General features: G+C 43.6%; 1 protein-coding gene across 6 annotated transcripts in view; it reads right to left on the bottom strand.

The window, feature by feature from the left end:
- LOC140186210 (hemicentin-1-like) overlaps nucleotides 1-23,348 on the bottom strand; it is a 449,816-nt gene that overhangs the window by 207,127 nt on the left and 219,341 nt on the right. For all 6 annotated transcript variants that reach the window (XM_072240181.1, XM_072240182.1, XM_072240183.1 and 3 more), the window contains exons 43-45: nucleotides 19,126-19,248; nucleotides 15,117-15,278; nucleotides 12,839-13,120 (exon numbers count right to left, since the gene is read on the bottom strand). In XM_072240181.1, coding sequence (XP_072096282.1) covers nucleotides 12,839-13,120; nucleotides 15,117-15,278; nucleotides 19,126-19,248 — 567 coding nt within the window. The remainder of the gene's footprint in view (nucleotides 1-12,838; nucleotides 13,121-15,116; nucleotides 15,279-19,125; nucleotides 19,249-23,348) is intronic.

The raw sequence follows: 23,348 nt of genomic DNA, 5'->3' as shown, positions 1-23,348 counted from the left end.
TGGTTATTAAGGTCACAACACTGCCTTTCACACGCATTTAGCACTGAGCACCCGATCAACACTTGAGCAGGGAGGAAAGTGTCTGAGACAATCCAGGCACTGTAACAAAAATGACACAGACTTTGGTTGCACATGGCAAATCAACACACGCCAGCCTTATGCAGACGTTGGGTTTACATTTACAAGTCAATCCTTCCGCGGCCCTATTCACTCAACTTCTTTGGGAAAAATAAGCAGCCTCCCCTCTTTGGACTCTGTACACTACTCGGTGCCTTAGTAAAGAGGCCAGCATAATCAAAGACCGCCACACCCCCCCTGACATTCTCCCAATGGACAGAGGACACAAAAGCCTGGAGGCACGTACACCAGGTTCAAGGACAGCTTCTATCCCACTGTTATTAGACTCCTGAATGGTCCTCATGTATGTTGATGGACTCTTGACCTCTCAATCTACTTCCTTATGGTCCTGCACGCTATATTTTATTGAGGATACAGTTTAAATTAAGAGGGGCTCTGTGCAGTGAGCGAAAGCAGTTCACTCCAGGAAAGCTGAGAGAGAGAACAAGAGCATTAGAAACTCCTGCTGGGTTGTGAAGGTGTGGGGAAGGGGTAGGTGGAAGAGGAATAACTTATTTATTTTACTGAGATACAGCGTGGAAAAGGCCCTTCCAGCCATTCCACCCAACAAACCCTGATTTAACCTCACAGGACAATTTACTGTGACCAATTAACCTATCAACCGGTACGTCTTTGGACTGTGGGAGGAGACCAGAGCACCCGGAGGAACCCCACGTGGTTGGGGGAGAATGTACAAACTCCTTACAAGCAGCGGCGGGAATTGAGCCTGGGTTGCTGGTACTGGAAAGCGTTGTGCTAACCACTACACTACCATGCCACATATATACAAAGTGAATCAACCATCAGTGACAGTGTCCATTGAGACGTTGAATAGAAACTTACCAAAATACTTTTCCCCACCTCTCTTTAGTTTGCTGTTCACAGTCGGCATGTTTCATATGGGTCCTTGTGCTTCTGATCATTGGCAAAACTACGAGCAGTATAGACAGAGCAGCAGGCTTTTCCTGTTGAAACTAGGCGAGACTAGAACTGGAGGTCATGGGTTAAGAGTGAAAGGTGAAATATTTAAGGGGTCCTGAGAGGGAGTTTCTTTGATTGCAACATTTAAGAGATAAGTACATTGATGGGAGAGGGATGGAGGGCTATGATCCAGGTGTGGATCAATGGGGATTAGGCAGAATAACAGTTTGGTGTAACTAGATGGGCTGAAAGGCCTATTTCTATGCCGTAATGTTCCATGACTCTATCATGTTTTGCCTCCCCGCCCAGTTGGCAGTTGCCAATTGGGGAAAAGTTTGGGTGATCTGCTTTGAATATCCTGTGGATAATCACCAACCATGCCAATGCATGAATTGCTATCTGACAACGGTGGAGAGAAACAGGCTGACCGTGTCACGTCTCCACCACACTTCCATGACCAATTCGTACACTTGAAACAAAACTAAATATTGACACTTCTAAACTGAAGAAAAAGGCAAGAAAGAAAGATGATCTTCCAACACATAAAGAAAGTGAGTCAGTGTGTCGTTCACAGAAACCACTCCAAGATTTAATGAATCACAGAGGAAACTGAGCATCAGACACATGGTCATAAAAGCCCTGGCTTTGAACATGGCACTTGGCCTTCTGCCTTTCTTAAGATTGGCAGTGACAGAAATAGCTGAGCCCTGAGTGTGCTCAGATTGCATTCCTCTTCTTCCTTTGCCCATTACACTGCTGGTGTTTAGGGCAGCAATGAAGGTCCTCCACCTCACCGCTTCCTTCATCATATCAGTAGCTTCCTCTCCATTTACTGTCAGTCACGCATTTTCCAGATGGGGACGCAGGACTACCATGGCACTCATATGTAGGATTCCTCATTGCTGTTTCCATAACAGTTTTCTTTGACCGGTCAGGGTTGTTAGTCCTCAAACCTGGAAGATCGGTGGACCACTCTTAGTCTGATCTCTACCCTTTAACCTCTTTAGCATGGGTGACCTACCAAGAGCCAAAGCATAAAGCCCTGACTCCAGCCAGCATAGCTCTCCAGTTCTTTGAGGAACGCAAGCCTCCGATCACAACGACGAGGTTGTGGTCCTCTTGGAGGACATTCCCCATCACCCCTATCTTATCCACCTAAATACACCATGATGCTACTTTACATGCAGTATTTACACTCAATGTCCACTTTGTTAGTTACCTTCGTACCTAATATAGTGGCCACTGAGTGCATGTCCATGGTCTTCTGCTGCTGTAGCCCATCCACTTCAAGGTTCAACATGTTGTGTGTTCAGAGATGCTCTTCTGCACACCACTGTTGTAACATGTGGTTATTGTCACCTTCCTGGTAACTTGAACCTGTTTGGCTATTCTCCTCTGACCTCTCTCATTAACAAGGCATTTTTGCCCACAGAACTGCTGCTCACTGGATGTTTTATAAGAAATAGGAGCAGGAGTAGGCCATCTGGCCCGTCGAGCCAGCTCCGCCATTCAATAAGATCATGGCTGATCTTCCCTGCACCATTCGCACCATTCTCTGTAAATACTAGGGGCTGTTGTGCATGAAAGTCCAAGGAGATCAGCAGCTTCTGAGGTACTCCATCCACCCCATCTGGCACCAACATTCATTCCACGGTCAAGGTCACAGATCACATTTCGTCCTCATTCTCATGTTTGGTCTGAACATCAATTGAAGCTCTTAACCATGTCTGCATGCTTTTATGCATTGAATTGCTACCACGTGATTGGCAGATCAGATATCAGAGGGTGCGGCCTCAGGATAGAGGGGCACCCTTTTGAAACAGAGATGCAGAGAACTTCTTTAGCCAAAGGGTGGTGAATTTGTGGAATTTGTTTCCGTGTATATAAAGCTTTTCTTATTTTCCTTCATATAAATATAATTACTCGATCATAGTTAAAATATTATTTGTTCAGTTGTATCTATAAAAAATGCTGGAAATACTCAGCAAGTCAGGCAGCATCTGTGAAGAGAGGAACAGGATTAATGATTCCCACATTCTTCTGTTTCTATTTCTGATTTACATAATCTCCAGTATTTTTCTGTTGCATGTTTCTTGACCGGCATTAAATAAAAAAGCCTTTTGCCCCTCTTGAACCAAGGTTAAATCAATTTTACAAGGGACGAAGTTTGCAGATAGGCATTGTACAATTCAGCATCTTCCCCTTCACCATCAGGTCTGTGAACCCATGAACAACACTTCATTTCTTTTCCTTTTTTGTGCATTTTTTGGTAATTTTTAGTAATTTTATGTCTTACGTAGCTGATACCAAACACCAAATCTGACTTCATATAAGACAGTGATAATAAATTTGATTCTGATTCTAAATTTTAAGAAGGCACAGGTAGGTGATTGAAAATCATCTAAGCTAGGTATACAGTCCTCCTCAAAAATATTATTGCTGACAAATTTGCATATAAATATTGTGAAGTTTTTTTTACAAAAATAGTTGCAAGCAGGACCCAGTACTCATGCTCACTGAACCTGGGGCAGCATGCTAGCACAGCGGTTAGTGCAAATGCTACTGGCTCGGGTTCAATTCTCACTGCTGTCTGTAAGGAGTTTGTACGTTCTCCCCGTGACCGCGTGGCTTTCTCCGTTCTGGTTTAAAATGGCACTACTGAAGGTGAGCAACAGCTTACTGGTCATTTGAAAGGCAAGAAATTTGACTAAGAACACTATTAATAACACCTTTTCTGAAGTAAATTGTGTGGTAAACCATCACCGCAAACAATGAAGAGGCGAGCGAAGGCGAAGCGAATTTGAAGGATGGGACGTGCTGGTACGTTGCAAAGTTGACACAGAATGGGTTGGAGAGGAGGAGTTGAAGCAGAGGAGTTTCAGTGACCGTCCCACTAACCCAGGTGCGAGGTTCGATTGCTTTGAGAGCCAAGCTGATTTTTAGAGGTCGAGAGCGGCTTCAGTCTGGGTAGCAGGGTTTGGGCTCAGAGTGACGCTGTGGTCCAGGCCCGGGGCGTTTCACTGCTGTGGGGCCCAGGTCCTAATGTGAGGCACAACCCGCTGTTTGGACAATTTAAACGCCGGCCCAGATAGACTGGAAAGGCAGTGTGTTGGGACCGGAGTTTAGGGTCGGCCCTGGCTGTGAGACTGCCCTGGCTATGGTGTTTCGTGTCTGCAAGCTTCACAGCGATTTGCCCCGCTAATATGATGAACTAAGACCGAGGCTTTGTACCTACTGTGGGCTGCTCTGGGATTCGGATCTCAGGACTCAATTTGGTCCGGAATGCTATGCTCACTTCTACTGTTTGCAAGATATGTGTGCCTTTTTCTCTTTTGATGCACATTGAGTGTTGGTCTTTATTTTTTTTGGCTTGTATTTGGGTTATTTCAGGTTTCTTGCTTTGTGACTGCCTGTAAGCAGACAAATCTCAAGGTTGTATAATTTATCCATTCTTTGATATTCAATATACTTTGAATATTTTGAATGGCCATTCAGTCGCTCCTGAGATGGCATTTTGCTGCATAATGTTGTCTTCTTTTTGTCTCCATCACTCAGCCTCTCCTGCTTAAACCAAACATTCAGCAGTTCACTCCTCTGTCAGAAAGCTGAGGGTTGAACTTTCAAACAATTTCAGTCAAGAAAGTGAAGGAAATGTGAACATCAACAGAGCCAATCCCCACTGCCGCTGATAATGAGCTACAGCCTCCACATTTCCTCAAAGTATATCCAATATTATACTGTCTTTAATGTCAGAATAAAAACACTATTGAATATTAATAATTTTATTATAAATATAAGTTATTTTAAAGCATATTATTTGTACCTATAATTTACTTACTGTTTTTTATTGGGATAAATTATTCTGCCTGTACTGGGAGAAGTTACTGCAGTTTCTTTCCTCCACAGAGGGGAGTAAAGCAGCTTTGCTGTATAACAAACACACTGTATGCTGTGAGTCGTATGTTGCATCCCACCTTTCATTCATTGCCTGACAAGGTATTGGAAATATACACAGTGGCCACTTTAATAGCTACACCTGCTTGGTAATGCAAATAAGACCATAAGACATAGGAGCAGAATTAGGCCATCTGGCCCATCGAGTCTGCTCCACCATTCAATCATCTCCTCCTCAACCCCAGTTCTCGGCCTTCTTCCCGTAACCTTTGATGCCATGTCCAGTCAAGAACCTATGAATCTCTGCCTTAAATACACCCAACGACTTGGCCTCCACACCTGCATATGGCAACAAATTCCACAAATTCACCACCCTTTGGTGAAAGAAATTTCTCTGCATCTCTGTTTTGAAAGGGTGCCCCTCTATCCTGAGGCTGTGCCCTCTAATATCTAATCTGCCAATCACGTGGTAGCAATTCAATGCATATGAGCATGCAGACATGGTCAAGAGCTTCAGCTGATGTTCAGACCAAACATGAGAATGAGGAAGAAATGTGATCTAAGTGACCTTGACCATGGAATGAATGTTGCTGCCAGTCAGCACACTTTCCGGTCTCCGCTCCCCGGTCTCAGAGACGGGCGAACTGCAATCCACGTACAGGGCAAGTTGTGCCCCTGGAATAGCTACATCTGAGGGGTTGGGGCATGGTTCCATAGCAGAGAGTCATGAGGAGGTTCGGTCAACTCAACAGGGGCCGTCTCTAAAAATGCAGCGGGGTTGATGGTATATATCTATAGAAGTTTGGTACACATCTATAGAAGTTTGCCAAGGGTTTCGATGATATGCCAAATCTTCGCAGACAGCTGAGGAAGTGAGGCACTGTTATGCTTCCTTTGCAATTACATTTATATGATGGGTTCAGGCAAGTCTTCTGAGATGGTGACACCCAGGAATTTAAAGTTACTGACCCTCTCCACCTCTGATCCTCTGATGATTACCGACTCTGGTTTCCCTCTCCTGAAGTCTATAGTCAGTTGCTTGGTCTTATTGGCATTGAATGAAATGTTGTTGTTATTACACCACTCAGCCAAGTTTTCAATCTCCCTCTGATATGCTGTTCCATCACCACATTTGATCCACCCCGCAACAGTGATGTCATTAGCAAACCTGTATATGGTGTTGGAGCTGTACTTAGCCACACAGTCACAGGTGTAAAGCGAGTGAGCAGGGGGCTAAACACACAGTCCTGTGGTGCTCCTGTGTTGATGGAGATTGTGGAGGAGATGTTTTTGTCAATTCAAACTGATTGGAGTCTGCAAGTGAGGAAATCCAGGATCCAATTGCTCGTGGGTCTTGAGGCTCAGGTCTTTGAGTTTACTGATAGGTTTACAGAGAATGATGGTACTAAATGCTGAGCGGTAATCAATAAAGAGCATCCTGATCTTTGCTGTTCAGACGCTCCAGTGTGAAGAGCCGGTGACTTGGCATCTGCTGTAGACCCGGTGCTTTGGTAGGCAAATTGGAGCAAATCCAAGTCACCATTCAGACAGGAGCTGATATGCTTGAACACCAGCCTCTCAAAACTCTTCATCACTGTGGATGCCAGTGCCACTGAGCGATAGTTATTGAGACAGGTTACAACGCTCTTCCTGGGCACCGATATGATTGAACCCTGCTTTAAGCAGGTGGGTAACACACTCCTGGAGCACTTCAGTATTTGGCCAGGTTGTCCATCCGGACTGTGTGCTTTCCTTGCATTCACACTCTCGAAGGCAGCCCGCACGTCACCTTCAGATACTGAGACCAAAGGATTATCAGCAGACATGGGGCTGTGATGGTTCCTCCCTGTTCTGGTGATCAAAGCGAGTTCAGAAGGCATTGAGTCATCTGGAAGCGAAGCTCTGCTGCCCCTTATGTCACAAGATCTAGCTTTTTAGGAGGTTAAGGCATTCAAACCCTGCCACAGCCCTCAAGCATCCCTCGTTGATTCCAGTCTAGTCCGGAATCTCCACTTCACCCATGAGGTGGCTTTCTGGAGATCATACCTGCACGTCTTGTGGCACTCTTGATCTCCTGACTTGAATGTCTCTGATAAGGGGCCCAAAACCACTCACAATACTCCAGGTACAGTACTCCAATGCCTTATTAAGCCTCATCCTTGCTCTTGGATTCTAGTCCTCTCGAAATGAATGCTAACATAATAGGAGGAGAAGGTGGCAGCGTGATGCAGCGCGCGCAGCCTTTCCAGTGAATGATATCTGTTATCTGTCAAGTAGGGGACCGTGCACAATTCTGATTTGATGGGGACGGACGTGAGAGTACGGAGGAACATCTGGAAAACTTCTGAAATGCCCGCTTCGCTGCCGCTGCTACTGTGTAGTAACCAGAATCTCCGAAGCAGAAGGCCCCGAAATCCTTGGCTTTGCGTGTTTCAGCGGCCAGGGCTAGATCGAAGGCGCTCGGCAGAGGATGGCACTCGGGAGGCTGTATCGAAGGAGCTGGTCGGAGGCTCGAAGTTTTCGGATGGACGGACTCAGTGTCGGCTGTGGTTGGCTGCTTCCAAGGCATTGGTAAATTGACGGTGCCTGGAGGTTTATGGCAGGGAGTTTCTCCCTTTTGCCGCCTGCTATCGGGGACTCGGGAGTCGATCAACTCAGGGACTTTGAGACTTTTAACTATATGTTATAACTATGTGGTTCTATCAGTGTTAGTCTTTGGTTTGTCCTGTTTTCTGTGATATCACTCTGGAGAAACATTGTATCATTTCTTAATGCATGTATGCATTTCTAAATGACAATAAAAGAGGACTGAGTGTTCTCATAATCTAAAAAAAATCTAATCTAAACATTCCATTTGCTTCCTTACCACTGACTCAACCTGCAAGTTACCCTTTAGGAAATCCTGCATGAGGACTCCCAGGTCCTTTTGCATCTATGATTTTTGAATTTCCTCCCTATTTAGAAAATAATCTACACCTTTATTTCTTCTACCAAAGTGCACTTCCCTACACTATATTCCCTCTGTCACTTCTTTGCCCATTCTCCCAATCTTTCTACATCCTTCTGCAGACTCCCTGCTTTCTCAACCCTAACTGCCCCCTTACTTATTGCTGTACTTTCCCCACTTGGCAACAAAGCCATCACTTCAGTCATTCAAGTCATTGACATATAACATGAAAAGAAGCGATCCCAATACCGGCTGCTAGGGAACACCAACAGTCACTGGCAGCCAACCAGAATAGGGAGGGCCCCTTTTTCCCACTCTTTGCTTCCTGCCAGTTAGCCAATCTTCTATCCAAGCTAGTACCTTTCCTGTAATACCTGGGGCTCTAATCTTGTTAAGCAGCCTCATGTGTGGCACCTTGTTAAAGGCCTTCTGAAAATCTAAGTGGGCAACATCCACCGACTCTCCCGTCTATCCTGCCTGTAATTTCCTCAAAGAATTCCAACAGATTTGTCAGGCAACATTTCCCCTTTAAGAAATCATGCTGCCTTTGGCTTATTTTGTCATGTGCCTCCAAGTACCCCAAAACCTCATCCTTAATAATAGATTCCAATATCTTTCCAACCACCGAAGTCAGACTATCTAGCCTGTTATTTCCTTTCTTTAGCCTCCCTACCTTTTTAATCTGTGGAGTGACATTTGCAATTTTTCAGTACTTTTGTATCACTCCAGAATCTAGTGATACTTAAAAAATCATTACTAATGCCTCCACAATCTCTTCAGCTCTTTCAGAACCCTGGGGTGTAGTCCATCTGGTCCATGTGACTTATCTACGTTCAGACTTTTCAGTTTTCCAAGCACCTTCTCCTATAATAACAATTGCACTCACTTCTGCACCCTGACACACTTGAACTTCTGGCGTTCTGCTAGTGTCTTCCACAGTGAAGACTGATGCAAAATACTTATTAATTTCATCCTCCATTTCTTTGTCCCCCATTACTACCTCTCCAGCATAATTTTCGAACAGTCCAATATCGACTCTTTTCTCTCTTGGACTCTTTATGTATCTGAAAAAAACTTTTTGTATCCTCTTTTATATTATTTATTTGCCTTCTGTTGGTTTTTAAAAGCTTCCCAATCCTCTAGCTTCCCACTAATTTTTGAAATATTATATGCCCCCTCTTTCATTTTTATGCTGCCTTTGAAACAAGAACCACAGGGCAGAAGTTTAAGGCGAGAGTGGAGAGATTTAATAGGAACCTGACAGGCAACATTTTCACCCAGAAGGAGGTCAGTATAAGGAATGAGCTGGAAGAGGAAATGGTTCAGGCAGGTACATCAACAATATTTAAAAGGCTTGAACAGATACATGAATAGGAAAGGTTTAGAAAGCTATGGGCCAAATGGGACTAGCTGAGGTCGGCATGAACAGGTCGGCCAAAGGGCCTGTTTCCAATGTTCTTTCTAATGTGCAGACTTAAAAGGAATTCAAACTACGCACAAAAAGGTTGTCACCCTCTACCTCGTTGGCGTGTTAAGTATACTTCACAATCGTACACAATCACATTTCCTTTTCCAGTCTCTGATGTGGACGATGTTGACAATGCCGAGTTTGCGATGACTTATCTGCCGATTTTAGAACTGGCTTATTTATACTGTATTTATTGAAGAAATTATTCAGTGCCCAGATGTTGTCACAGGGCAAAAAGTGCATGGCACAAGATTTTTGTGCATTCTGGTCATTACAACTTAGAGGGAACATTGCCTGTTCCACAACTCTGAGACTATAACTATGTCTCTAATTGACCTGACCTCAGTCAACATACACACAATATGTGCATAAATAATAAATCATGCATATACTATCACTCAATCATGTAGGAATGTGCCCACTCATGTACTCTTGCATCCTCTCATGCAGACAATCACGATACCACACATTCAAAAAAAAAATAGCAACAACACATAGATCCTGACACCCAACAAATACATTAGAGCAGACTTTCACATCCAGGCATATGCACAAACTAGACACCCCAACACACGCACAGACACAAAAGTACATTCACTCTCTCTAACGCCACTCCCCCTCTCTTCCTCCCTCCCTGTTCCAATTCTGCTGTGGATCTACACAAACCAGCTGGATGCTGAATGGTCAGGAACAGGGACCTTAATGGAATTGTGAAACACTGAGGCCAATTATATCATTTCTGGTTCTCTCCAGCTGTGGTCAGTCAACTAAGCCCGGGCTGGAGCCTCATGCTGACCACTCCTGGATTGCCTGCATCAGTTCCCAATGAGCAATTATCAAAGCACATTTCATAAATTAAAGCATTGTCAGTCTTTGCATAGAAACATAAATATTTACTAAACTAGACAACCATGGTTTCAGATTATTTGTCATGTGGACATCAAAACATACAGTGAAATGCACTGTTTGCATCAATGACCAACACAGTCCCAAGATGTGCTGGGGATAGCCCACAATTGTCACCGTGCTTTTGACACCAACATAGCATGCCCAGAACTGATCAACCCTGACCCATGTGCCTTTGGAATGTAGGAGAAACCGGAGCACCAGGAGGAAACACACGTGGTCACAGGCAGAAAGTAGAAACCCAGTGGGAATTGAATCCAGATTGTTGGAAGTGTAAAGTCATAGAGGTTTACCTGTCGTAATACTGTCAAAATCTGTGAGGAATTGATGAGCTTTGGCAAAAATAGCTGAAACCTAAATCAGATCATGGCTAACATTCCCTCTAATTTTTTTACAGCTGTGCGGAGCAGGAAATTTTTACACAGCCTGAAAACTGTGCGGCACTTTAATAAAACATTTTATAAAAGAAAATTCCGGCTGTGTGGCAACGAAGGCTATGTGCACGGGAGCATTTCAGTTACTGCATGGCCATGCACCCACACAGCTTAAAGAGAACAGTGATCATGACCAGTCTATTGACCCCTTTTGTAGAAGTCTTACCTGCTGCTGAACTTCTGAATATCATAAATGGAATAGAATTCTAGTCTATGTTATAAAGCATCTGAAAATACATTGGGAGCTTTATACTTAATCTTTTATTCATATAAACTTCCTTTATGTTTTAAAAAAAATATATATATATCCAAAAAAAGAAATAAATTAAATAAAGGCATCTAATTAATACATCCCTACATTTCCATAAGTTTAAAGCATCTTCTAGAAGGAGAAAATAAACATTATATTATCTGTTCTGCAGCAGCAGATGTACGAGGGGTGATTGATAAGTTCGTGGCCTAAGGTAGAAGGAGTCAATTTTAGAAAACCTAGCACATTTATTTTTCAACATAGTAGACCCCCCCCCCCCCCGCCTACATTTACACACTTAGTCCAGCAGTCGTGGAGCATACGGATCTTGGACCTCCAGAAAGTGCCCACAGCAGGGGTGATTGATAAGTTTGTGGTCTAAGGTAGAAGGAGATGAGTTATACAGCTCTCGTTACATGCACGTGCAGTTCAACTCTTTGAGTGATTATGCAGAAAGTTTGAAGTTAATAACTCATCTCCTTCTACCTTAGGCCACAAACTTATCAATCACTCCTGTTGAGTTATTAACCTCAAACTTTCTGCATAATCACTCAAAGAGTTGAACTGCACATGCATGTAACAAGAGCTGTATAACTCATCTCCTTCTACCGTAGGCCACGGACTACGTGTTCAATATTTACCAGGACTCCATCCAAATCTCAACAGTGTTTTGTAATAACTTTAGTTTTTGTTCATTCTAAGTGTATACTGTGCACTCAGTGGCCATTTTATCAGGTACGCCTGCACACCTGCTGGTTAATGCAATCAGCCAATCATGTGGCACCAACTCAATGCATAAAAGCATGCAGACATGGTCAGGAGGCTCAGTTGTTGTTCAGACCGAACATCAGAATGGGGAAGAAATGTGATCTAAGTGACTTTGCCCGTAGAATGATTGCTGGTGGCAGACTGGGTGGTTTGAGTGTCTCAGAAACTGCTGATCTCCACGCAAGTTTCACGCAAAATAGTCTCTAGAGTTTACAACGAACGGCGCAAAAAACAGAAAACATCTAGTGAGCGGCAGATCTGTGGACAAAGAGGCTTTGTTAGTGAAAGAGGTCAGAGGAGAATGGCCAGACTGGTTCAGGCTGACAGGAAGGCAAATAACAGCACGTTACAACAGTGGTGTGCAGAAGAGCGTCTCTGAACGCACAACATGTTGAACCTTGAAGTGGATGGGCTCCAGCAGCAGAAATCCACAAACACTCACTCAGTGGCCACTGATTGTATTGCATATTAACATGTATATTTACAGTGAAGCTTGAAAATAGAGAATATCATTAACTGTTTGTATACCACTTCCTCACTTTAAATTTCAAACCCTCCGCATATTCCTGGTTGTACGTTGAAGTATTAAGGCACACTGACATCAAAGTCACATGCTGTCTGCCAGGGTGACTTATGCAATAGATGCAAATGACAAGCTCCGGGCTACTCAGCAGTGGGTGTAGCCGCGACCTGCAAGTGTCCGTAAAGGGCCAACACAATGTGGTTGCAAGTGGTATAAAAGGAATTGCAATCGAGTGAAAACCTCAAGGCTGAGGAGTTATTTTCATGTCCTGCCATTGCCGTGGTCCAGGCATGATCACCTAACACCAACTGGATCAGGCATTAAGGGTGCATTGCCCAATGTCCAATTAGCCAAGTGCATGTAACTACAGATATCCAGAGGATTGACTCTTTTAAGGAGTAAACTGTGAAAGAAAACAAGTGAGTGACACTAATAAGATAATAAAAAGTATACAAATGAACATTTCTTTTTAACTTTCTAAACGAACGTATACCTCATCTCACGGTCCAAATATATTCTCTCTATCTTTAGCTCCTTCTGTCCCTTTCCCTTTAAGTAACAATACCGATCTTCTACATGTGGAATCTGCTCCAAGCTAAAAAAAACTTACCAAGAACAGTCAAATCAAACTTCCTGTTTGACTGTCCCGCTGCATTCACGGCTAGGCAGGTGTATCGCCCCGTGTGGTGCTCCTGCGCCTCCGGAATGTTCAGGGTCTGGCCCCCCTTCTCCACTTGGATGCCTTGCCAGCTCCCCACGGGCCGCCCGTCCTTCAGCCACGTCAGCGCTGGCCGAGGAACGCCACGTGCGTCGCAGTTCAAAGTGACCGCGCCTCCCCTGGTAGCGGCGATTTCTGCCGGCTGCCTACCACCGTCCTTGATCCTCGGTATCGCTGAAACAAAGAGGGGATTCAGCAAGGGTTGGTCCAGACATCGAGTTGCCTGCAAGGTGAAAGTGGGCTGGAAACTAATTGGCACGTGAAGTCTTGTGGTGTGAGGCTCTAGCAGTGATGTCCTGCTGTACAAGTTTCGAATCATTGAGCAAGATGGGACATATTCACTCTTAGTGTACATAGAAACATAGAAAACCTACAGCACAATGCAGGCCCTTCAGCCCACAAAGCTGTGCTGAACATGTCCTTACCTTAGAAATTACCTCAGGTTATCCATAGCCCTCTATTTTCAAAGCTCCATGTACCTATCCAGGAGTTTCTTAAAAGACCCTATCATATCTGCCTCCACCACCATCACCAGCAGCCCATTCCACACACTCACCACTCACTGCATAAAAAACTTACCCCTGACATCTCCTCTGTACCTACTTCTAATCACCTTAAAACTGTGCCCTCTCATGCTAGCCATTTCAGCCCTGGGAAAAAGCCTCTGACTATCCACACGATCAATGCCTCTCATCATCTTGTTCACCTCCCATCCTCCATTGCTCCAAGGAGAAAAGGCCAAGTTCACTCAACCTATTCTCGTAAGGCATGCTCCCCAATCCAGGCAACATCCTTGTAAATCTCCTCTGCACCCCCTCTATGGCACACACTAAGATCATAAGATATAGGAGCAGAATTAGGTTTTTTGGCCCATCCAGTCTGTTCTGCCATTCCATCTGATTTATTATCCCTCTCAACCCCATTCTCCTGCCTTCACCCTGTAACCTTTGATACCCTTACTAATCAAGAACATATCAACCTCCATTTTAAATATACCAAATGACTTGGCCTCCACAGCCGTCGGTGGCAATGAATTCCACACACACACCAACCTCAAACTAAAGAAACTCCCCCTCATTTCTGTTCTATGCCATTGTATTCTGAGGCTGTATTCTGGTCCTAACCCCCCCCCCCCCCCCCCCACTATGAGAAACATCCTCTCCACATCCACTCTCTCTAGGCTGTTCAATATTTGATAAATTTCAATGAGAATCCCCCTCATATTTCTAAACTCCAGTGCATATCAGTCCAAAGCTACCTAACACTCCTCATAGTTTAACCCTTTCATTCCCGGGATCATCTTATGAATCTCCTCCGGACCCTCTCCAATGCCAACAACAACTTCTCTTAGATAAGGGGCTCAAAACTGCCCACAAACTCCAACTGCTTTAAAAAGTGCTCCAATGCTTTAAAAAGGCTCAGCATGGCCTCAAAACACCATTCTTTGATCAGTAGAAGGTCAGCTGAGCTCCAAACCAGTGAAAGGCAAGTGGTAGAGAAGTTTTAAGGAGTTACAATAGCAAATGAGGCAGGGCGCTGGGTGAGATTATCAGGGGTGCAAGTATTGGGTTGTGTAAGAGGGCATCTGGGGACAGAGATATTTAGAAGGATTTGCTGGTACATTGAGGAGCCTTTGGGAAATAATTAAGGAAATCCAATCGAATTTGGACCCAGGTAGATAAGCAATCACGAGTTGGGGTCTAGGAGACATGGGAGCAATGGGCAGCAGCAGAAAAGTGATGGGAGCAGAGACTCGGCGGGGGGAGGGGAGTTGGTAGTGAAGGATGCGGGTCAGTTGGGAGCAAACACTAGAAGATCATGCAAGTGAGGAATTTCTTGGAATGTGGTGGGCATCCAAGACTTCCCAGCACTTGTTGAGATGAACCTGCCCCCTCTCCCCCTTTTTCTCAAGCAAAGCAAGATTTAAATCTCCAGTTATGCTCCGTGCTGGTGTCTGCAGTAGATAAGACACTTCAGTAGGTGATGGAACCGCTAGGACTTTGTATCTTAAGAATGTTCGCACTTCATGGGAAAAGTTCATCTGCAGTCCCTTGCATTCAAAATTCAGAACTGAAATTCATTCCCAAATTTCAGAACTCCATTCTGCTTTTAACACACACGATCAAGGACGACTCTGATCTCTCCATCTTCTCGGTTCACTCACACTCACCATAAACTTCCACGCTGTAGTCCTTTGTGCTTGTCCCAGCCAGATTGGTACCCACACACGTGTAGTTTCCACTGTCAGATATTTGAGTGTTCGATATATGCAGCATCTGCCTCCCTGAATAAACGCTAATGTGCCCATCGTTGTCTGAAGAGAGGGGAATCCCTGTGATAGATAACATTCAGAAAACAGATTGGAAGGCTGTTCATTTGTAAAAATGTACATGCAAATCATACTTATCTCTTCTATTGACAATTACACTGTCTAATGGAATTTACTGCTTAATTAATTCATATTTACTCTTCAATAATTGAAACTGCTTTATTAGATCTTCTCTTTTTCTAATCATTCAAAACAGGAACTTCCCATTTCTGGACTCTGACAGAATTCAATACAGAGAGTTGTTGGAAAGAGATGGACTTTACTCGAGTGTGCAGTAGCATCATGATGAGCATCGCGGTAGCACAGGTGATTAGAGTAAAGCTTCACAATGCTAGCAATCAGCGACCAGGGTTCAATACGCACACCCTCTGTAAAGAGTTTGCACACTCTCCCTGTGACCACGTGGGTTTCCTCCGGGTGTTCCGCTTTCCTCCCTAATTCCAAAGATGTACGGATTAGGGTTAGTAAATTGTGGGCATGTCACGTTGGTGCTGAAGGCATGACAACACTTGCGGGCTGCCCCCAGCACGTGTTCGGACTTTGCTGGTTGTTGATTCAAAAGGATGCATTTTACTATATGTTTTAACGCTCTCCATATCGTACTGCCCTGAGCTCGCAGACTGGCTTGCGTATCAAATGGACAGCTAGGACACAATATCCATGGTCAACCTTGACCAATGGAGGGCCTCGTTTCTCGATGTGCACGTGACAAATAAAATTACTCCTTGTAGTGTCAAGATGTTCATTCAGAGTCCTGGGCTAATAACCTAGAGTTCAGATCTACAGCATGTCTGGTAACGGTGGAAAGAAAACTCTGGTGACAAATATGATTATTGACCTTCAGGGGAAGAAAATCTGTCCTCCTTACCATCTGTATGACTTCAAACCCACCATCAGTTCTCAATCTTTCTAAGTTCAGAAGTCATTATACATTGGTACATACACAGAGTAAGTAAATAAGAAAAAAAGTAAGTATTAATGAAGTGGCAAACACGAGGAATTCTGCAGATGCTGGAAATTCAAGCAACACACATCAAAGTTGCTGGTGAACGCAGCAGGCCAGGCAGCATCTATAGATAGAGGTACAGTCGACATTTCAGGCCAAGACCCTTCGTCAGGACTGTTTTTAATGTGCACTTTGATGGAAAAAGTCAATTTATACCATTTCTCTCAGTTTTTCTCCATTTTGAAGAACTTCCTGGATTTTTACATAAATTGCCTTTGAACTCACCAGTAGCGTTAGGATTGGTTATTGTACTTAATCACATAATAAATACCAGACAGTGATAATTATATTCTCTGGTCCATCAAAGGAATATTTAAATACCTGAATCAAAAACCCACAATTTTCCTTTAATATTTCAAAAATATCCAGTCTTTGTTTTTGTTTGATATATATGATAAAAATGTTAAATCTTCCTGATCAAAGGTCTTGGCACAAAGCACTGACTGTTTATTCCCCTCCATGGATGCTGCCTGACATGCTGAGTTCTTCCAGCAATTTGTGTGTGCTTATCAAATCATTTTAATTTTTCCTGCTGTCTCTTTTATTAAACTTTCTCTTTCAAATTTTATTTAAGTTTATATACCCGATTTGTCTCTAATCACAATCCTGTTTCTCCATCCTGAAACCCCATTGGTTAAGTAGATAGATCGCTGGGCACACCATTCAATTAAGTCCCATTTGCCCCTTTGCCCTCCTTGTCTTTCTACCACTAGGATTTGGCTTAATCACTTTCAAAGATGAGGCTACTGAATAAAAACTAAATGGCAATGTATATGGCAGAATTCCTTCCTTCAGCAAAATCTAACCCAATGTTAAACTACAGAACTGTGTAAAAGTCTTAGGCGCCCTAGCTATATATATATATAGACACACATACACACACACATACATACACATATATATATGTGCCTAAGACTTTTGCACTCTACTGTAATTTCATTCATTCATTATGGGCTGCATCGTAAGATGTAGGTGATCACGATCTTTCCATGACCATGATTGTTCTTGGCAAATTTTTCTGCAGAACTGGTTTGCCATTGCCTTCTTCTGGGCAGTGTCTTTACAAGATGGGTGACCCCAGCCATTATCAGTACTCTTCAGAGATTGTCTGCCTGGCATCATTGGTCGCATAACCAGGACTTGTGATATGCACCAGTTGCTCATACGACCATCCACCTCCTGCTCCCATGGCTTCAAATGATCTGGATCAAAGGGCTAACTAGGTGCTACACCTTGCCCAAGGGTGACCTGCAGGCTAGTGGAGGGAAGGAACACCTTACACCTCCTTTGGTAGAAATGAATCTCTAACCCGCCACACAGCGGTACTGTATACATCCCATCAAAAATGTGTATGTTGATATTTCATCTCCAGTTATAAAACCCACGATTGAATGAAAACAGTATCCTCTCATCCATAACCATTAATAAGAATTTCAATTTTCAGACAAATTGTTTTTGTTTAGCTTAATCGTTCACAAGATGTGAATAAGTTGTGGGCTAAACTGACATTTACTGCTATTCAACATAACTTCTGAAGTGAATGGCTTGACCATTTCTGAGGGCAGCGAAGAGTCACCAGTTTGCTTTGATCTAGAGTCACATAAAGGCTGGACTTGGTGAGGATGGCATATCTCCTTCTCTGATGAATACTTGTGTATCAGTTTGTTTTACAACAAACCAGTAACGATACCAGATTTTCATTCCGAATATATTAAATCATCTGAATTTAAATCCCCTAGCTGTTATGTAGAGTTCAACTCCCAAACTTGGACCAGTCCAAGTCTCTTGGTACCAGTCCAGCGTTTTAATTGCTATGCTACCACATCCAAACAAAAACATTTTTATGAGGAAAAAGCATAATTTATAATGTGTCTGTTGGGTATAACTTCATCTTTGGTCATCTGCTCTAAACAAAGTCAAGAGTATCAGCTATGAAAAATGTCCCTCTCCCTTGGCATCCACATCAATTAAAGTCAAGAGAAATGAATATGCAGCATCCATTTTAGTAAATTCTTGAGCTCATTGGGACTCTTAGAGAAGGGGACAAGCAAATACCAACAGCTCTTTGCAAAATGGAGGAGGTGAAGTCCCTCGACCTTTCCTGACGGGTCAAATGCTGACAGGATGAAATCGATCAGAGCTGAGCTAATTGATCTGGGCCCAAGACCCGAGGCTGCTGCAAGAGCTGATTTACCTTTGAGGAATGACAACAGCTTGTTTAGCACTCATGATCAGGACGGAGTTCCCATCCCACAACGTTTTAATCCCACTCACATTTACCATCCACTAACACTTGCTCAAGCTCGCTGGAAGATATGGTTCTTCTGAAGAACCCAGCAAATTGCTTGGGTGGTGAAGTGGGTGAAGGGAAGGGGGAGTGAGAGGAAAGGGGTTATTCAAACCACCAGCTGAACTGTGAATGTGTATAAACGTGCTCTTCCAGTTGATGCAATACTTTACCTCACTCTAAACACAACAGAGAGTACAATTCGACCACCCAAGAACAATTTGATATGAGGATTGCAAGGACTGGAAGGGTATAGTGGCTCTCCAATTCCAAGGATTATCAAACTAAAATATAACCAAGTGAATTGAATTTGGTTACTGCTTGTTTTATTATAATAGTGTCAGTAACATTATACTGTCTTACATAAACGTGAACCTCAAACTTGATGTTAACCTGTCAATATTCAGGCCATGCCACTCAGGGACTTAATTTCAGACTGTCTGTGCTGGATCGTAACTATATGTGCCGTGTACCTTGGGCCCAGAGGAATGATGTTTCATTTAGCCATATACCTGTGTATGGTTGAACCACAATAAACTTGAACTCAAAATACTTACCATTCTTCATCCACTGAAGAACAGGAGAGGGAATCCCACCGCATTCACAAAATAAACTCAAGGAGTTTCCCTCGATTACTGTCACAGATGCTGGATCGGTTGATCCATGAAATGATGGAGGCACTGTAAAAGATTTCAGAAGGTTTTTTCAGGGCAGGTCAATCACAACAAATCACATTTCACATGTCATTCTTTTCTCCTTTACATCAACTGTACCTCTTCCTAGAGATGCTGCCTAGCCTGCTGCGTTCACCAGCAACTTTGATGTGTGTTGCTCATTCTTTTCTTGCTGGGCTCAAAGTTGCCAATTTTTCTCACCAATCATTCCATACTTTGTCTTTTAATGGACTTTCCATGATTCCTCCCACTCTTCTTTATCACCTTTTTCCTTTCTCCCACTGGCAATTATTGCCTCTCTCTCACTTACCTTCTGTGTGACTCGTTCTCACTTTACTAGGATGCAATTCGAATTATTATGGCAATTGTTGCAAGTGTTCTTGCAAAGGTTCTCACTAATTAAAAAAAACACAGGAATCCACAAATCTTGTGACTTATGAATCTTTCTGATAATATTCTACTCACCAAAACACAGGACAAAACACAGAAACTTTCATCATGCACTGTCTCCATAGCACGATGGATTGCCGGCATCTGCAGATTTTCTCATGTTTGAGATCATGTGCTGTCTCACTGCTTGGCTAACAGCACCAATATTAATCAAAGATGGTACTTTATTAGGAGCAGAATTTGGCCATTTGACCCATCAAGTCTGCTCCATCATTCTGTCACGGCTGATTTATTATCCCTCTCAATTTCTGCTTTCTTTGCGTACCCTTTGATGCCTTACAAATCAGAACTTATCAACCTCTGTTTGATATAATACAGTGAAATTGTTTCACTGTCTGAGCTTGGGTCCAGTGCTCTCTTGACTAGTAGCTTTTTCTCTTGAAATTTATGTTTCTTCTTTTATAAGCTCTTCTGTTATTTCTTTCATATTTCTGCTGTGTGCATTCAAATAGATTGGTCTTGTAACACAAAGTTCTGTCCTACTTTGCTACCTTGGGACCACTGATTTAGAGTCATTGAAGTCTACAGCACCGATCCAGGCCCTTCAGCCCATCTAGTCCATGCTGAACCATTTAAACTGTCAAGTCCCATTGACCTGCACCCAGTCTATAGCCCTCCATACCTCTCCTATCCAAATTTCTCTTAAACGTTACAATCAAAATTGCGTCCACCACTTGCGCTAGCAGTTTGTTCCACACACTCACCACCCTCTGAGTGAAGAATTTGCCCCTCATGTTCTCCTTCAACATTCCATCTTTCACCACTAGCCCATGACCTCCAAGTGTAGTTGCATCCAGCCTCAGCGGAAAAAGCTCTCATAATTTTGCATACCTCTATCAAATCTTCCCTCAGTTTTCTACCATCTAGGGAATAAAGATCTAACCTATTCAATCTTTCCTTTCTTTATAACTTAGAACCAATGATTTGTGGTGAGGAATGACACTAAGAGTGCAGACCAGACATTCCATACCTCACACAATGAGTATTGTGAGCTGAGATGTTCCGACCCCCTTGATGGCTTTCTCAGAATGGGATTTTATAAAAAAAATCCTGATATAGCCCCCAACAATGCATTGCACAGATGTGATTTTGATTGTCTAAACAGCTGCAGACTTCCAAAGTGCATAATAGAGTTGAGCTGTTTTTTTTCAAAAACATTTAGATCAGAAGCACTTTTAACTCCAAGTTGGACTTGCAAGACTTACTTCCCACTTTCACAATGTCAACAGGTACCATGGTGTTTCATTTTCATCCATCTGTCAGAGAGGCACAGTGAGTCATTTCTCATCCACTTAAGGTGGGTATCAAGAGCCAGGTGTGTGACCCATTCCTATAATCCCTGCAAATGGAGACCAGATGTTCCATAATGCTGAGCTATTTGAGCCATTGGTTGATGCCTGGGGTCGCCACATGACTAGGCAGAGCCTCAGTATCACAGAAAGGCTGTAGCACAGAAGGGGACCATTCGAGTCACTTGCCTGTCTATTTCTAGATCTTCATAAACCAAGGCTCAGCCAGCACCATACAGGAGCAATCCACTGAGTTCCACACACTGCTCTCTCCTCATAGCTCTGCTGTTTTCCTCTTTCCGATATTAACTTGGTTCTCTTTTCAAAACTGCAGCTGAATCTCGTCTCCATCACTTCTGCCGGCAGTGTACTGTAAATCCTCGTGCATTAGCCCCATGTCAGCTTTCATTCTATTTCTAATCACCTGTATTCTAGGTTCTCTGCTTCTTCAATCTTCTCACAATAATGAAAATTTCTCCCTTTCAACTATGACTGAAGGCTTTTAAATCTTTCCCTTGCAAAAAAAATCCATGATGGCGAAGTCCCCCCTTTTCTGGAATATTCTTTTGTAAAGCTCTGCGCCATTGTTAAGGCCTTCAGGTTCACCCTAAAGTGTGGTGCCCATAACTTGACAAGATATTCCAGTTGTGGCTGAGCAAAGGTTTAGAGTGATTTTGTTGCTCCTGTATTCTACGCCTCAACTTATAAGTTCCCGTTTGTTATTTTTAACCCCTTTCTTAAATTGTCTTGGCACTTCCAATGAATAATGCACTTATCTCACTGTTCCTATAGTGAGATATATCCCTTCTAAAACTACGACCTCTAGTCTACCTCTCCTTCTTCTTCTGACCAAAATACATTACTTCATTTATCTAGGTTACATTTCATCTGACGTGTCTTTACCCTTCCCACCAGTCAGCTTATGGTTGTCCTGAGCTCTGTAAGCATGCTCCACATTGTCCACACACAGCTTTAAGTTTTGCAATATTTAAAAACTTGGAAATCGTGCTCTGCACACTGTCCCTAATGGACATTAAAGCAAAATAAACACACAGAAAATGCTGGAGGAATTCAGCAGCCTAGGCAGCATCTATGGAAAAGGGTACAGTCGACATTTTGGGTCGAGACCCTTCATCAGGACTGGAAAAAACAATGAGGAGTCAGAGTAAGAAGGTGGGGGCAGGGGAGGAAGAAACACAAGGTGATGGGTGAAACCGGGAGGGGGGGAGGGTGAAGTAAAGAGCTGGGAAGTTGATTAGTGAAAGAGATACAGGGTTGGAGAAGGGGGAATTGAATAGGAGAGGAGAGACGACCATGGAAGAAAGAAAAGGGGAGGAGCACCAGAGGGAGGCGATAGACAGATAAGGGGATAAGGTGAGAGAAGGAAAAGGGGTTGGGGAATGGTGGGGGGGGGCCATTACCGAGAAATTGATGTTCATGCCGTCAGGCTGGAGGCTACCCAGACGGAATATAAGGTGTTGCTCCTCCAACCTGAGCATGGCCTCATCATGACAGTAGAGGAGGCCATGGACTGACATGCTGGAATGGGAATGGGAAGTGGTGGTAGTCACTGGGAGACACTGCCTTTTCTGATGCTCAGCAAAGTGGCCTCCCAATCTGCGTTGGGTCTCACCAAGATACAGGAGGCCACGCCGGGAGCACCGGATACAGCAGGTGACCCCAACAGGATGATGGGTGAAGTGTCGCCTCACCTGGAAGGACTGTATGGGGCCCTGAACGGCAGTGAGGGAGGAGGTGTAGGGGCAGGTGTAGCACTTGCTGCGCTCGCAAGGATAAGTGCCAGGAAGGAGATCAGTGGGGAGGGACGAGTGGACAAGGGAGTCGCGTAAGGAGCGAATCCTGCCAAAACCAGAAAGTGGGATGGAGGGAAAGATGTGATTCTCCCTTCTCCAACCCTGTGCCTCTTTCTCCAATCAACTTCCCAGCTCTTCACTTCGCCCCTCCTGGTTTCACCTATCACCTTGCGGTTCTTCTCCCCTCCCCCCACTTCGTTACTCTGACTCATCTTTTTTTCCAGTCCTAATGATGGGTGTTGGCCCGAAAGGTTGACTGTCATCTTTTCCATAGATGCTGCCTGGCCTGTTCAGTTCCTCCAGTATTTTGTGTGTGTTGCTTGGATTTCCAGCATCTGCAGATTTTCTCTTGTTTGTGATGAAAACAAAAATTGTGGTTGTGGAACAAATGCCCGGGGGAATACCAGTGGTTACTTCAGTAACTTGTCTGTTACTGCAGCTTCCTGGCAAACTGATTTTCCATTTAGCTGTTCACTCACTTCTGAAGCATGGAATTCAGTTTTGATGACAAGTCTATTACAAGGCACCTTATCAAACAAATGTATGTCTCTGC

This window comes from Mobula birostris, chromosome 22 (assembly GCF_030028105.1).
Source record: "Mobula birostris isolate sMobBir1 chromosome 22, sMobBir1.hap1, whole genome shotgun sequence".
NCBI lineage: Eukaryota > Metazoa > Chordata > Chondrichthyes > Myliobatiformes > Myliobatidae > Mobula > Mobula birostris.
The sequence above is the reverse complement of the archived record's forward strand: the minus strand, read 5'-3'. Positions and strand labels throughout refer to the sequence as shown.